The following is a 15,616-nucleotide window of genomic DNA, read 5'->3' as shown; positions in this document are numbered from 1 at the left end:
AGAGAGAGAGAGAGAGAGAGAGATATGATTCAGTGTGCCTAACAATGGTCCAGAACAAAAACAAACAAACACCCCCCCCCCAAAACAAAAACCAGTGTAACCAGGAAATCCTTAGCACTTCAATTGCTGGAAGTTTAAACAAGCAATGAAAGATCCTGGCTTATGAGGCCATGGGACATTGAGCTGACGGAATCTGTCTGCCTGCTGTGGAGGCAGGAGGATGCCACTTCCCATCTTCCCTCCTGCCCCTGACAGGGTTTCTCTGTGTAGTCTTGACTGTCCTGGACTTGTAGACCAGGCTGGTCTCAAACTCACAGAGATCCACCTGCCTCTGCCTCCGGAGTGCTGGGATTATAGGTGTGCGCCACTGCTTAAGGCAAAGGCTGTGTGGCCTGAGACAGTGTGAGGGAAGCCAGCCTCTGGTGAGCTGGCTTATGAAAGCCATCAGAACACTGGGTTATCTCTGTCTGAGGACCCCATGAATATCAGGGGCTGGGGGACCAAAGAGGAGGGACAGGTGATTTTGAGGAAACTAGGACAAGCCCTGGGGTGGAGCAAGATCTTTATAAATAAAAGGCGTTGACAGAACCAGTCGGCAGACCAACAGGTGTGTTTGAAGGTGAGAGAACAGCCTAAAGAACAATTTAAGAAGACAAAGCAGGAGCCGGGTGTGGTGGTGCACGCCTTTCAGGCGGATTGCTGCCAGTTCGAGGCAAGCCTGGTCTACAAAGCAAGTCCAGGATAGCCAAGGCTGCCCAGAGAGACCCTGTCTCAAAAAACAAAACAAAACACCACCAAACCAAACCAACCAACCAACCAACCAAAAAAAGGCAAAGCAGTAAAGAGGCCCATGTGGGTTACCCAAAGGCAAATACGGCAGGATTTGTGTCACGTGGGAGTGGGGGGGTGGGGTGGGGGAGGGGGCGGGCTGATAGAAAACCAAACCAGGTGCCAAGGGGCTTCTGGACTTTTTTATTGATGTTGTTGTTGTTTTTTTTTTCCTGGACTTTTAAGCCTGAGGCACGGATTGCAGGAGAAGCTGCAGAAGCCTGTCCCAGGGTGGGCAATTATACCCCAGACTAAGGTGGGTGCATTTCCCGCCAGCAAAAGGTTGTGGAGGCGGCTTGCCCAGACAGGACCTCTACCACAGTCAGGTACGGTAAATGGGGAGTCAAAAGCTAAAGTGCCAGCCCAGGGCCACTCTGACCTGGGGAGCCGCCAGGTGCAGCAGGGGAGAGCAACGTCTCATTCACCTTTTGCAAGGAGTAGATCTGAGTAATTAACTCAGGTACTGAGTCCACTGGTGGTGCAGAAATGTAGGGAGACTCCGTGGACAAGCTCCAGGGTATGGAGATGTAATGGCTCAGCGAAGGGCTGAGGATGTGGGACCTAATTCAACTAGCATCTCCTGTGCATGCTTTGCACCCAACCGTGATCTGTGGAGGAAGCAAGTGATACAAATGAATGGAAGCTTTGCCTGCTGTGGCCAGACCTTGCTTACATTCGACTTCAGGGTCTTCTTATGAACCTCTGGGCTCCCCTGACACCGCTGGCCACACAAGCCATAAAGGACACTCTCCAGCTGTGCAGTGCACTCCAGGTTCCCAGCTTTGTGAGCTGCTGCCCATGCTGGGGTGGGCTTTGGTGATGCAACTGTCTTTAAGTTATTTCTGCTCCTGTAAGTTAACCCCTCATTCATACTCCTGTAAATAACCCCAATAAAATGGGCTAGTTCCCTAGCTATGGTCTGGGGTGAGTAGATATGTACGCTGCATCTCCTCAGGACGTTTTGTCTCACTGCAGCTGTCCCACTGGTCCTCTCCAGTCTCTTAATAGTGCCCTCCACAAAACAGAAGGCTTACATTACCGTAAAGCCCATCTTTGTTTTTCTTTCTTTCACGGACTGTGCTTTTGGAGTATCTGAAAGTTGACTAGGAGACTGAGTCGTGAAGATGTCCTCCTATAGTGTCTACGGTTTGGGATTTCTGTGTCTAAGATTTAATTTGGAGAGGCCAGGTGTGGTGGCACACACCTTTAATCCCAGCACTCAGGAGGTAGAAGGCAGATCTCTCAGTTCAAGGCCAGGCTGGTCTACACAGTGAGTTCTAGGACAGCCAAGGCTCTGTAGAGACCCTCTATCACATCCCAACATGCCCTAAAAATGATTTGATTTTGAGTTTGTTTTTTTTTTAATGAAAGAGATAAGGTCTGTGTCTAAATGGTTTTGTTTTTTGGTGTGTGGGTGTCTCCCTGCCCAGCACCCTTCCTCTGAATTGTCTCACTCTCTGATAAGTGGCTTGTTTATGTTCATGGGGATGGTGGGGAGTGGTATAGTTTTGTGTCCTCTGGTCAATTCTTATATTTTTCTATTATATATGTTACCTTGGTGTAGTGGATGTAAACATGCTTTTGTTTTGATCCCAAGTGTGGGATGAGGAACAGATTTGTGAGAGAACAGGTGATGTTTATCCACTTAGAAGTCGAGCCACTTGGGGGGGGGGGGACTCGGTTTTTGCCAGCTGAAAAACATCCTAGTACAGACTCTGAGAGGAGATACATATATGAGCCTGTAACAGGAGGCGGGGCTTTTTCGGTCTTGATATTGTTTGGCTGTTCATTGCTCCTTCTAGACGCTCCTAGAGAGAACTGCTCAGTGAAGGCTTTGAGGCTCCAGGTTCCGGCTGCTGTTCCAGGTTCCAACAGCAACTTTGGTGAAATTGCCAGCCTGCTGAAATCCTGGTGACTACGCCAGGGGAATCCTCCCAGGAACTGAATTCATCAAGGTCTACTTCTCCTGTTCTCACTAACCTCTTCTCTCTCCCATCTAGGGTAGGTAGGTTGGAAGGGAGGTATAAGCATTCAAAGAACCCCAAATAAAGTAGGTTTGAAAGGGTGAAGCCTACAGGTGGCGCCCAATGTGCTTTGGGTGTAATGGGTAACTTAACTTCTAATGTTGTGAGGAAGATACAGGTTTTGAAGATTTAGAAATGCTGTTTCAGGGTGTCGGCAGAACCACAGCTGCTGTTGCAAAATTCTTTCCTACTTTATACCTAGAGCGAATATTTTGTTTTTTTCTTTTTTTAAAAGATTTATTTATTTATAACATATACAGCATTCTGCCTACATGTAGGCCTGTAAACCAGAAAAGGGCACCAGATCTCAATAGCCACCATGTGGTTGCTGGGAATTAAACTCAGGACCTTTGGAAGAGCAGACAGTGCTCTTAACTTCTGAGCCATCTCTCCAGCCCTTGTTTTGTTTTGTTTTTTTCTTTGTCTTTTTACTGTATTACTTTGTTGTTGTTGTTTTGTTTTTCGAGACCGGGTCTCTCTGTGTAGCCTTGGCTGTCCTGGACTTACTTTCTAGACCAGGATAGCCTCACAGCAATCTGCCTGTCTCTGCCTCCTGGATGCTGGGATTAAAGGCGTGCGCCACCATGCCTGGCTCTGTATTACATTTTTAAAAAAAGATTGGAAGACGGATTAGATATAGAAACTGAACTGGGCGGTGGTGGCGTGTCCGGAGCCAGCCCAGGGTCATTCAAGGCTAAAAGAATCTACTGGCTGAGGCAAAATTCTGATGCCCCATTCCAAAGCTAAACTTCCTTATTTCAGCCTCTGCATAACTTCCTTATTTCAGCCTCTGCATAACTTCCTTATTTCAGCCTCTGCATAACTTCCTCATTTCAGCCTCTGCATAACCTCCTCCTTTCGACCTCTGCATAACCTCCTCCTTTCGACCTCTGCAGATGTTGTTTAGCCGGGTTGGCTCGGGACTTTCCAAGAGATAGTTAGCTAAAGTAAGATAGGAATTGTTTCAAGATGAACCACAGGATGTTCCCCTGCTGAGATCACCTGGAGACATTCTCAGACCCCCTACTGCTTGGCTCCTGCTTCCACCCCATATAAGCTTTTGCTTTTGATTCAATAAACAGACCTTGATAGGAGTTCTACTTGGTCTCGTCTCCTTCTTTCTCGTCCCATCTTTTCAGGTATGGCTCCCCTCGCGACCCCGTAATTACTGGTCCTGCTGGACGGGACAGTGGCGCAGGCCTTTACTCCCAGCACTCAAGAGAGGCAGAGGCAGGCAGATTGCTGTGAGTTCAAGGCCAGCCTGGTCTACAAAGCAAGTCCAGGACAGTCAAGGCTACACAGAGAAACCTTGTCTGGGGGGGTGGGGAGAGAAAGAAACTGGAAGGGTCAGTAAATGCTGTTGTTCTGGAAAGGACTGCAGAGTTGGCTGGACAATTAGAGAATTTGCAGGTAGAGGAGCAATCTTTTCCTTTTTCTTTTGATTTTTTGAGACAGGGTCTCTCTGGAATTTACTATGTAGACCAGGCTGGCCTCAAACTCACAGAGATCCACCTGGCTCCTGCTGGGATCAAAGGTGTGTGCCACCTCGCCCTGATAGAGCAAACCCTGACACTGGGGAGTCTTAGCTTCCCAGTCAATCCCTTAGCATCACACTGAGCATCTGGGCCATTTGCCTTTGCACATGGACATGAGAATCAGTTTGGCAGTAACTATAAAATAATTGCCCCAAACTCTGATTGGGATCAAAACCAAATTTCTAGGTAGGTTATGGATAACCAATAGCAACACTGAATTTTCTTAATTTTGAACATAGACTATCTATTTTTAAAAGATCTGATTTATGCATATGTGTGTAGTTTGGAATGCTGGGGATTGAACCCAGGGCCTCATCTATATTAGGAAAGAATTTTCCTTTATTAGCTTTTAAGTGTTCCACATATAGATTTATGCCTAAGCTTAGTAAGTGTTTGGTATGCTGGGTGCTAACTCATACTTTGTTTTTAATTTTGAGATCAAAATGACACCTCCTCCAATTTAGACTTTTTTTTTTTTTTTTACATATTTCGAGTATTATGAAAAGGAAAAAGCCCACAATGCCTGAGATTTGTCTTAAAATACCTAAAAATACAGTGAAACAGGACTGTGGGAGCTGAACAAAATAAATCTAAGTATCTAAGTGGGGGTTTTGTATTTTGGCTTTCACTATACTATTTTGTTTTTGAGCTTTGTGTAAATATGAAATTTTGTTTTTGTTTTTTTGAGACAGGGTTTCTCCGTTACATATAGTCCTGGCTGTCCTGGACTCACAAGAGATCCTCCTGCCTCTGCCTTCCAAGTGCTGGGATTAAAGGCGTTTGCCACCATGACAGGCAAAATCTGAAAATTTTAAACAGAAAAAACTTTTGGGGGCAGGCATATAACTCAGTTGGTACAGTGCCTGCCTAGTGTGCTGCTTAGTTTTATGTCACTTTGACATTAGTTAGAGTCATTTGGGAAACAAAAGCCTCAATTGAGAAAATGTTCCCAAACAGATTGGTCTGTGTGCGAGGTATGAGGCACTTTTTTTTTTTTTTTTTTTGGTTTTTCGAGACAGGGTTTCTCTATGTAGCCTTGGCTGTCCTGGACTCGCTTTGTAGACGAGGCTGGCCTCGAACTCACAGCGATCCGCCTGCCTCTGCCTCCCGAGTGCTGGGATTAAAGGCGTGCACCACCACACCTGGCCCGAGGCACTTTCTTGATTGATGACTGATGTGGGGAAGCCCAGCCCAGGTGGGCAGTACCACCCTGGGTTGGTGGTCCTGGGCGGTATAAGCAAACAGACTGAGCAAGCCAATAAGTGCAGTCTTCCATGGCTGCTGCGTCAGTTCCCGGCTTTGGGCTCCTGCCCTGATTCCCACTAGCACTGGACAGTTGGTTAGAAGCGTAAGCTGAAATAAACCATTTCCTTCCCAAGTTGCTTTTGGTCACGGTATTTTGTTGTTGTTTGTTTTTTCGAGACAGGGTTTCTCTGTATAGCCTTGGCTGGCCTAGATTTACTTTGTAGACCAGGCTGGCCTCGAAGTCATAGCAACCCACCAGCCTCTGCCTCCCAGAGTGCTGGGATTATATGTGTGCCACACCATGCTTGGCTTGATCATGGTGTTTTATCAGAGAAACAGAAACCCTAAGACACCCAGTGTGCTCAAAGCTAGTACAGAAATTGCCACCCTGGTGTGGTGGCACACGCCTTTAATCTCAGCACTCTGGAGACAGGCAGGCAGATCTCTGTTAGTTTGAGGCCAGCCTGGTCTAAAGAGTCTCAGGACATCCAGGACTCCACAGAGAAACCACAAAAACAAAAACAAACAAACAAACAAAGCTAGTGAGTGGATGTAGTCACTACTTCAAACAACTCCTTTTCTGTGCACTACATGGCCTCACTGCACAGAAGGAATTAGCAGGCCTGGGTTTGACCACAAGAGCAAACGCAGTGTTGGATCTGGAGGGAATTTAGAGGCCATGAAACTATTTTTTACTTCATGTCAGAAAACATTTACAACAACATCCTTTTTATTCTCTGAGACACTTTTCCAGGCACCGATGACACAATAGGAACAACAACAACAACAACAAAGCAGCAGGTTGTGTAGATGGCTCAGCAGGTGAAGGTGTTAGCCACAGCCATACAAGAGTGAAAACCCCAATTTGACCCCTGGAAACCACATAAAATGGAAGGAGAGAACTGACCCACAAGGCTGCCTTTTGATCTCCACATGTGCCTAAGCATGTGCATGTATTCATGTGTGCATACACATACACAGCATATACAATATAATAATAATAATAATAATAATAATAACTATAAATTAAAAATACAAAAGTCCTTGTTCTCATGAAACTTCTCTGGTGAGACAAACAGGCATGAAACAAATGAGATTATGAATGAAGTGGGGCTACAGATGCAGCTCAGTGGCAGAATGCTTGCTGCTGAGCATGTGTAAGACTTAGGATTAAGGAGGAGGAAGAGGAAGAGGAGGAGGAGAAGGAAGAAGAAGAGAAGAAAGAAGAAGAAAGCAAAGAAAAATCACAGTACCAAAAGGCATAGTGGCTGCAAAGCACATGAACAGTCAGGGACAATCTCAGCTATAAGGTGACACAGCTGAAGGTGAGGGGGACAAAGGAAAAGGTAGCGAGAGCCACGCACGGTGGTGCCCAGCTGCAGTGCTGGCACTTGGAAGGCTGAGGCCACCTGTGCAGAGCAAAAGGAGGGACCGTGAAGAGGCGAGGCCTGTGGGCAGGGTCTTGGTCACTGAGAGCAATGACTTCAAGGGCAACTGTGAGCCCCTCCCACTTCTTCCTCATTTTCCCTTTTTGTGTCATGGCCGCTCAGGGAGCGGCATTCCTCTCTAATACACTGACACAGTGCAGCCTCGCCAAAGGCCCAAAACTAAAGGGTCAACAGAGCAAAGACCAAAATGCAAAACCGTGGCCAAAAAAAGCTTTTCTAAGCGATTGTGGGAGATTTTGCCGCAGCAATGGAAAGTTCTTAGTTCACCTCCTGCCAGCCAGGATGCCCCAGAATTCCCCCTGCCTTGTCCTCTACGGCCCAGCCTTTTCAAGGTGTTAGTTACAACGCACACACTGATGAATCCCACGTTATTTTTAGCCCGGAGCTCTCACGTGCACTTCTGTATCACACGCAGCTGGCTGCCCATCAGACGGCTCCCTGTAAGTCCAACATGTCCCAAACCATCGTGCTTTCTTCATTCGCTCCTGCCCAGGCACTCTTTCAACCTTCTCAACTTCCTTCTACTGCAAAACAGTGACCTCCCAGACACAGCAGTCCTAACAACCAGGAAGCTAACACAGGAGGCCCAGGCCAGCCTAAATTATATATTGAGACCCTGCTTCTTCTTCTTCTTCTTCTTTTTTTTAAAGATTTATTTATTATTATGTAGGGCTGGAGAAATGGCTCAGTGGTTAAGAGCACCGCTTGCTCTTCCAGAGGTCCTGAGTTCAATTCCCAGCAACCACATGGTGGCTCACAACCATCTATAATGTTATCTGATGCCCTCTTCTACAGATAATGCAGATCATATACAATAAATACAATAAATAAATGTTCAAAAAAGAGAAAGTATATTTATTATTATGTATACAGTGCTCTGCCTGCATGTACACCTGCACACCAGAAGAGGGCACCAGATCACAGACCAGGTGGTTGCTGGAAATTGAACCTAGGACCTTTAGAAAAGCAGCCAGTGCTCTTAACCTCTGACCCATCTCTCCAGCCCGAGGCCCTGTTTCAAGGGAAAGAAAACCCCGAAATGCCAACTGGGTAAGGGGGCACACAGGTGTAATTAAATAATGAGGGCAACAGAAGGAGATAGATCAGAAGTTCAAGGTTGTCCTCAGCTACAGAGTGAGTTTGAGGCCAGCATGGGCCACATGAGACCCTGTCACAAAACAAAACAAAACCTACCAAAACAGACTCAAATGGAGTTCTCCTTGGCTTCTCTCTTCTCATCCCTCGCCTCTGACCCATAAGTAAAATTGTCCATACCAGAGGTGAACCCGGGCAGTTGTGTGTGTGTGTGTGTGTGTGTGTGTGTGTGCACAAATACCAACTTGTACAGTGCCCTGCTTCTGCCTTTGCCCCTGCAGCCTTCCACACTGTGGCCATAGTGGTCACAAGTTTCCACCTCCTCAAAAAATGGCGAGTGACATCCTTCCTGTCCTGACCTCCCTGACTTCCTCTTCCCCTTCTATTCCTTTGCTCCAACTGCTTAGCCTCTTTGCTGCTCTGAAGGATTCTCATGGCCCCACCCCTCTCTTTTCACCACATGGCTCCTGAGGAACTAGCTCAGGTCACCAGGTGTAGCTGCAAACCACTGCACACTAAGGCATCTCACGGCCTTGTTTTTTCTGAGTCTTAGGTTCAGGCCGGCTTGGAAGTCTCTGTGTAGTCTGGACCAGCTTCTTTCCCCATCTTGTGCCCAACAAGCACAAGGCTAGATCAGGACATGTCACTCCACAGTTGGGGACCAATCAACCATCCTATCTGTGTAGGAGAGACAAACATGTTTTTGTGTCGATCCCAAGTGTGGGATGGGGAACAGACTTGTGAGAGAGCAGGATGTTTTTCTACTTAGAAGTCAAACCACTTCTTGGGGGAAGCTTGGATGTTGCCAGCTGAAAACATCCTAGTAGGGACTCTGAGAGGGTTTTTATATATATCTCCTCAGCTCCGGCTGAGGCTCTGGGCCTCAGCTGCTGTTCCGGGTTCCAGCAGCAACCTTGGTTGAATTGTGGGTTTGCTGAGATCCTGCTGACTACGCCAGGAGAATTGTTCCTCGGAACTGATGTCCTTAAGGCTTCATTATTGTGTTCTTTAATCTCCTTTTCCTATGTTTGGGTTAGTCAGATTGTAAGTGAGATACGCTCTGTTAGTGAGTTCGTAATAAAGTATAATTGTTAAGAAAATTGAGCCAACATATCTGTCTTCAAACTGACCAACTCCAGAGTGGAGGAGGACAACGCTTCGACTGGTCTTTCTGGCGGCTTTCTGAATCCCCACACTGCTTTGCAAAGGTCTGTCTGTCTGTGTGTCCGCTGCATGTGTGTGCTTTCTCACGCCCGGTCCATGCCCCTCTTCAGCTGCTGACTGTCCCTGTTAGTGAGACTTCTCTGCTGCTACCTGAGGTGCTGCACTTTCTCCTGCCTTTGAATTCTTCTTTTTTAAAAATATATTTTACACTCGGGAGGCAGAGGCAGGCGGATCGCTGTGAGTTCGAGGCCAGCCTGGTCTACAAAGAGAATCCAGGACAGCCAAGGCTACACAGAGAAACCCTGTCTCGAAAAACCAAAAAAAAAAAAAAATATATATATATATATGTATATATATGTATATATATATATATGTATGTTCTGCCTACATGTACACATGCAAGGCAGAAGATGATACTAGATCTCACTGTAGATGGTTTTGAGCCACCATGTGGTTGCTGGGAATTGAACTCAGGACCTTTGGAAGAACAGTCAGTGCCCTTAACTGCTGAGCCATCTCTCCAGCCCGCCTTTTAATTCTTTAACTGACAGAAAAACAAGTGAGATCAAGACCCCTTGACTACCACTCTCTTCTGGAAATACGCAATTTGCTGACTAATTTGGGGTGATAGAGCCAAGGCAAGATCTTCTGACTCACTTTGCTATTCATATTATGGGGATTAATAAACACTTTGCGGCCCTCTCCCTCTCTCTCACCCCTCTTACCTCTTAGCCCTCTCTCTTTCTTGTTTCTTGTCCCTTTGTCTCTCTCTCTCTCTGGGGCACCCCTCCCTTCCTCCTTCTCTCCCCATGCTCATATAGTAAACTTCTCCATATCATAAAGCAATAAATCAGAATAAATACTTTGCCAAGGTGGGTATGGGAGCAACACTGTCACCCAGTGACAGCCAAACATTTTGGTCAGAGATTTTTTTTCATGATTTGTAGCTGTCTTCTAGCCTGCTCACTCAGATCAACGTTACCTAGGAATGAGGGCATGCCAAGATTACTTACAAGAATATCAGTGTTTTCAAAATAACTCCTCCAGTATGGTCTGATTTTCCTCTGTCCGCCAATGTCCCACACGTTCAGTTTAAAACCTTGTGACTGTACACTTTTGATGTTAAAACCCTGAAACAGATGGGAAAAGCAACAACAAAAAAGACCAATTAATTCTTACAAAGTTACATTTAATAGCACACACAATCTGGGGATTGAATCTGGGGCTTTAAGTATACAACACACATGCTGTACCAGTACACTATACTGCCATATCTTTTTTCCTTAAAAATTAAAAAAAAAAAAGAAGATTTATTTCTTATTATGTATACAGTGTTTTGTCTGCATGTACACCTGCACACCAGAAGAGGGCACTAGATTTCATTATATATAGTTGTGAGCCACCATGTGGTTGTTGGGGATTCAACTTAGGACCTTTGGAAGAGCAGGTTGTGCTCTTAACCTCTGAGCTATCTCTCTAGCCCCCCATATCTATTTATTTACTTATTTTCCATTTTCTGAGACAGGGTTTCTCTGGCTGTCCTGGAACTCACTCTGTAGTAGATCAGGCTGTCCTCGAACTCAAGAGATCCGGCCTGCCTCTGCCTCCCGAGTGCTGGGACTAAAGGTGTGCGCCACCACACCTGGCATTCTTTTTATGTGTCTGACTGAATGTCTGTGCAGTGCCAATCAAGGCCAGAAGAGGGCACTAGATTCCCTAGGACAATGCCAGGACACCCCTGGCATTACAGGTGACTGCGATCCACCATGTGGTTGTGGGAACTGAACCTGGGTCCTCTGGAAGAGCAATCAGTGCTCTTTAAAGGATGGGCTATCTTTCTAGCCCCTTTTTGGTGTAACTTACTATGTAGACCAGGCTGGCCTTGACCTCACAGAGGTGCACCTGCTTCTGCCTCTCAAATGTTGGGTCTGAAGGTGAACTACACCATGCCACTGCTCCAGGCATTATAGTCATTACTTTCTGTGTGTGTGTGTGTGTGTGTCTTCATCTGTGTGACAGACCTTGGCTGTCCTGGACTCACTTTGTAGACCAGGCTGGCCTTGAATTTACAGAGATCCACCTGCCTCTGCCTCTCCAGTGCTGGGATTAAAGGCTTGGGCGGACACCACCACCACCGCTAGGCCAATAGCTACTTTTTGTATTAGCTACTTTCTGAAGTTCTCTGCCAGATGCGATACCCTTAATGTGAGACTGTTTAATGGCTTACTGTGATAGTAAAGAAAACATACTTACAAATGTTTACCTCACTAAGTAGAACATTGTTAACTACCTCAAGCTAACTGGCTACTTTCTTTCTTCCCTGAGTCGACCCCGCAGGTGGTCCAGGCTGGGCTGGAAGTAGCTAAATCACCTCCCTGTCTTCCTGCTTTCCTTCTGAGGTGCTGGGATTAGAGGGGTGCTACCATGCCTGGCTCACATGGTGTTTTCTACAATAAGGAATATACGTATACTAGGACCAGGGTGCAGCTCAGAGCCAGGGAGCCTGCTTAACATTCATGGGGCCCTGGGTTCTATTGTTTCAAAGGCATGGAAAATACATACTATGTATTTGTATACCTATATGTTGCTATGGATAATGGAACATGACCTGTGATCTACATAGATCCCTCTTCATGAAGCCTCAGGAAGATAAATTTAACAGGACACTACATGTAAGTGTAGTAGAGATGCTGAGGTTAAAGACAAGAGAAAAAGAACAAATATAAGTCTAAAGAAAGACAGCAAATCTAGAGGCTCAAAAGAAATGTCCTCCTGGGTCAATGGGAAGACAGAAGCTGAGCTGAGGCAGATGGGGTTGTAGCTGGCCTCTCAGCAGAGTGAGGAGGTGGGATCCTTCATCACAGATGGTGATGGAAGTTACTATGTGCTCATTTGAAACGGCCTTAGGAAGCACTGCCTTAGGAGGCACCTGCATGAACTTGTGAAGAAACCCTTCTGCCGGGCATAGGTTGCACGCCTTTAATACCAGTACTCCGAAAGCTGATGCAGGAGGACTGCTGCAAGTTCAAGGCCAGTGTGGTAGGCTACTTGGTGAGTTCCAGGCTAGCCAGGGCTATAGACTAAGACCCGATCTCAGAAGATGAAATGGGTAAGAATAAATTAAAGGAAAAATAAAAGAAAAAGGAAGGAAGAGAACGTTCCTAGCGCGGTTATTCAGAGTAAAACTTGAGGAAAGCAAGTCATGGCAATTGGGAATTAGTGTAAAGAGAAACAAGCTAGCAAGACCTTTGGGCTCAGAAGAAAAGCACCTCATGAGCAAAAGGAAGAAAACTCTGGCAAGAATGATTAAAAAACAAAACAAAACAAAAAAAAAACCAAACCAAACCAAACAAAACAAAAACAGCCCAGGATTTGAATATCCATCCAATCAATACTTTGCTGCAACGTAAGTGACATTTCATCCAGAGTGACTGGAGTTATGTGGGTCTGGGGATGCCTCCAAAAACATCTGCCTCACTTGGCAGCTTGCCAGCACTGCTGTGAGCAAACCAGGCCTTAGCCCAGTGCAGTGGTACAGGGAACACTGTCGCACAGGTCCACAGAGGGACGCTCACAGAGGGTAACTGGGGATGGTGCTGACGAGGACTCTCCTAAATCACCCATGACTGAATACATTAGCCACTCAAGAACCCTGGAGGGAAATGGCTTAAACGTATCAAAGTGACAGTGGCTGCTTCAGGTACCTTGCTGACAAAAAACAAAACCCCCCAAACCTTGTGTATGTCTGAAACATCTTTCTCTCCTCTTGTTTTGTTTTGAGACAGGATCTATGTACTCCAGGATGGCCTTGAACTATATGGTCCCTGAGGATGACCAGGAACTTGGCTCTCCTGCCTCTGTCTTTTTTTTTTTTTAATCTTAAAAAAATCAAATAAATATATGTATATGATTACTCTATCTGCATGCCAGAAGAGGGCCTCAGATCCCAAGTATAGATGGTTGTGAGCCACCATGTGGTTGCTGGGAAACTGAACTCAGGTCCTCTGGAAGAGCAGACAGCACTCTTAACCCCTGAGCCATCTCTCCAGCCTCTCCATCTCTTAAGTGCTGGAGTTATAAGACTGTGTCATCGTGCCCAGCTATAGTTTGAAATTTCTATTCCTCAACAATGCTACTGAATGTAGAACGAGTGATAGCAGGCCTTGCACAAGTGGGGGATGGGGGGGGAGTGAGGGGGACAGGAGGTGGGGGCGGGGGAGGTGCATGCCAAAAGCGGGACAAGCTGAGTTCAGCCCCAGGAACCATGGGTAGAAGGACAGAACTCTAAGTTGTTCCTGGTTTCCGTATGCTCTGCTCTTCACACCTGCAGCCTAACCCAAAATAGACCAATGTGGTTTATTTCATTTTATTTTTTCAGTTTTTCGAGACAAGGTTTTTCTGTGTAGCCCTGGCTGTCCTGGACTCACTTTGTAGAGCAGGCTGGCCTCGAACTCACAGACATCTGCCTGCCCCTGCCTCCCTGAGTGATGGAATTACAGGTGTGCATTATCGTGCCTAGGTAAACCAATATAATTTTTAAAAGATAACTTCTTAAATTTCTGTAAATCAAGCACATGTCTTTAATCCCAACACTTGGGAGGTGATGACAGGTGGATATCGACTAGAGTTGTGGCCAGCCTGGTCTACAGAGTAAGTTCCAGGACAGCCAATGTTATACAGAGAAACCCTTTCTCAAAAACAAACAAAGCAAAAGCAAAACCAAACCAAAACAAAACAGCAACAACAAACAAACAAACAAAAACCAAAGGAAAAGAAAAAAAAAAAAAGCTAGAGACAGGCTTTCTCTGTGTAACCCTGGCTGGCCTTGGACTCACAGAGATCTGCCTGCCTCTGCCTCCTAAGTGCTGGGATTAAATATGTGTGCCACCACCACCCCTGGAAAAATGCTATATTCTATACAATCTGATTTTACTTTTTAAGGTACTTTATTTTTAAGGTAAGTCACACTGTGTAGCTCTGGCAACCCAGGAACTCATTATATAGACTAGACTAGCCTAGAATTTTTTTGCCTCTCAAATACTGGGTTTGAAGGTGTATACAATCATGCTGGGATATTTTTTCTTTTAAATACACTTATCGCGCTTGTTCATATATGTGCACAGGAAAAAATGAATGGCTACATTCCTAGCACTAACAGTGGCTCTGTCTGATTGGGCATTGACTTAGTCACTCTTCTATTGCTGTGAAGAGACACCATGACCAAGGCAACTCTTACAAGAAAATGCAATTAATGTGGGGCGGGCTTATAGTTTCAGAGGTTTAGTCTATTATCATGGTAGGGAGCACGGTGGCACACAGTCAGACACAGTGGCACACAGTCAGACATGGTGCTGGAGAGGTAATTAAGAGCTACATCCTGACATGAAGAGGGGCAGGGGGAGAAAGAGAGAGAGAGAGAGAGACACTGGGCCTGGCTTGAGCATCTGAAACCTCAAAGCACACCCCCAGTGACGCACTTCCTCCAGCAAGGCCACACCTCCTAGTCTTTCTCAAATATTGCCACTCCCTGGTGACTAATTACTTACATATATAAGCCTCTGGGGACTATTTTTATTCAAACCACCACAGCCATTATAAATATTTTCTTTTCAAATTCTAAGAAAAAAAAAGGGGGGGCGGGGAGGCTTAAGAGATGGCTCTGTGGTTAAGAGCACCTGCTGCTCTTCCAAAGGACCCAGGTTCAATTCCCAGCACCTACAATGCAGCTCACGACTGTCTGTAACTCCAGGGGATCAGACACCCTCATACATACATATAAGCAGGCAGAATACCAATGTACATTAAAATTTTTCTTTCTTCTTCTTCTTTCTTCTTCTTCTTCTTCTTCTTCTTCTTCTTCTTCTTCTTCTTCTTCTTCTTCTTCTTCTTCTTCGTGTGTGTGTGTGTGTGTGTGTGTGTGTGTGTGTGTGTGTGTGTGTACTACGGCAGAGTGTGGAGGTCAAGCTTTCTCTTTCTGGCAGCACGGAGCTATCTCACCAGCTGCTGTGTTCTCTGGTGTCTCAACTTGACTTTACTACTGCTTTCTAATGAATGAACATCTCATGTCGTCTCAAATATTAAACAAAAATACAGAAAGCGTGTGTTTTTAGAGAATAAGTATGAAACCTCAGCACTATCAAACCAGCCACTTGGAGCAGCACATCAACCAAAGCCTGAGGAGGCGCGCGAGTCCTAACTTGAGGCTCACTCTGTGTGCACGCCGAAGCCTCCGTTTCGGTGCTCTGGCAAATGCAGTCTATTGCTAAGACTTCGGCCT

The 15,616-nt window shown here is 45.9% G+C and overlaps 1 protein-coding gene across 1 annotated transcript in view; it reads right to left on the bottom strand.

Annotated features, from left to right (window-relative positions):
* The window catches only part of ARL3 (ARF like GTPase 3), a 55,535-nt gene that overhangs the window by 25,155 nt on the left and 14,764 nt on the right, over positions 1 to 15,616 (bottom strand). Inside the window, exon 3 of the mRNA XM_084749267.1 lies at positions 10,353 to 10,469. Within this exon, the coding sequence (XP_084605393.1) occupies positions 10,353 to 10,469 (117 nt within the window). The remainder of the gene's footprint in view (positions 1 to 10,352; positions 10,470 to 15,616) is intronic.

This window comes from Acomys minous (genome assembly GCF_964271855.1).
Source record: "Acomys minous genome assembly, chromosome: 2".
Classification (NCBI taxonomy): domain Eukaryota; kingdom Metazoa; phylum Chordata; class Mammalia; order Rodentia; family Muridae; genus Acomys; species Acomys minous.
The sequence above is the reverse complement of the archived record's forward strand: the minus strand, read 5'-3'. Positions and strand labels throughout refer to the sequence as shown.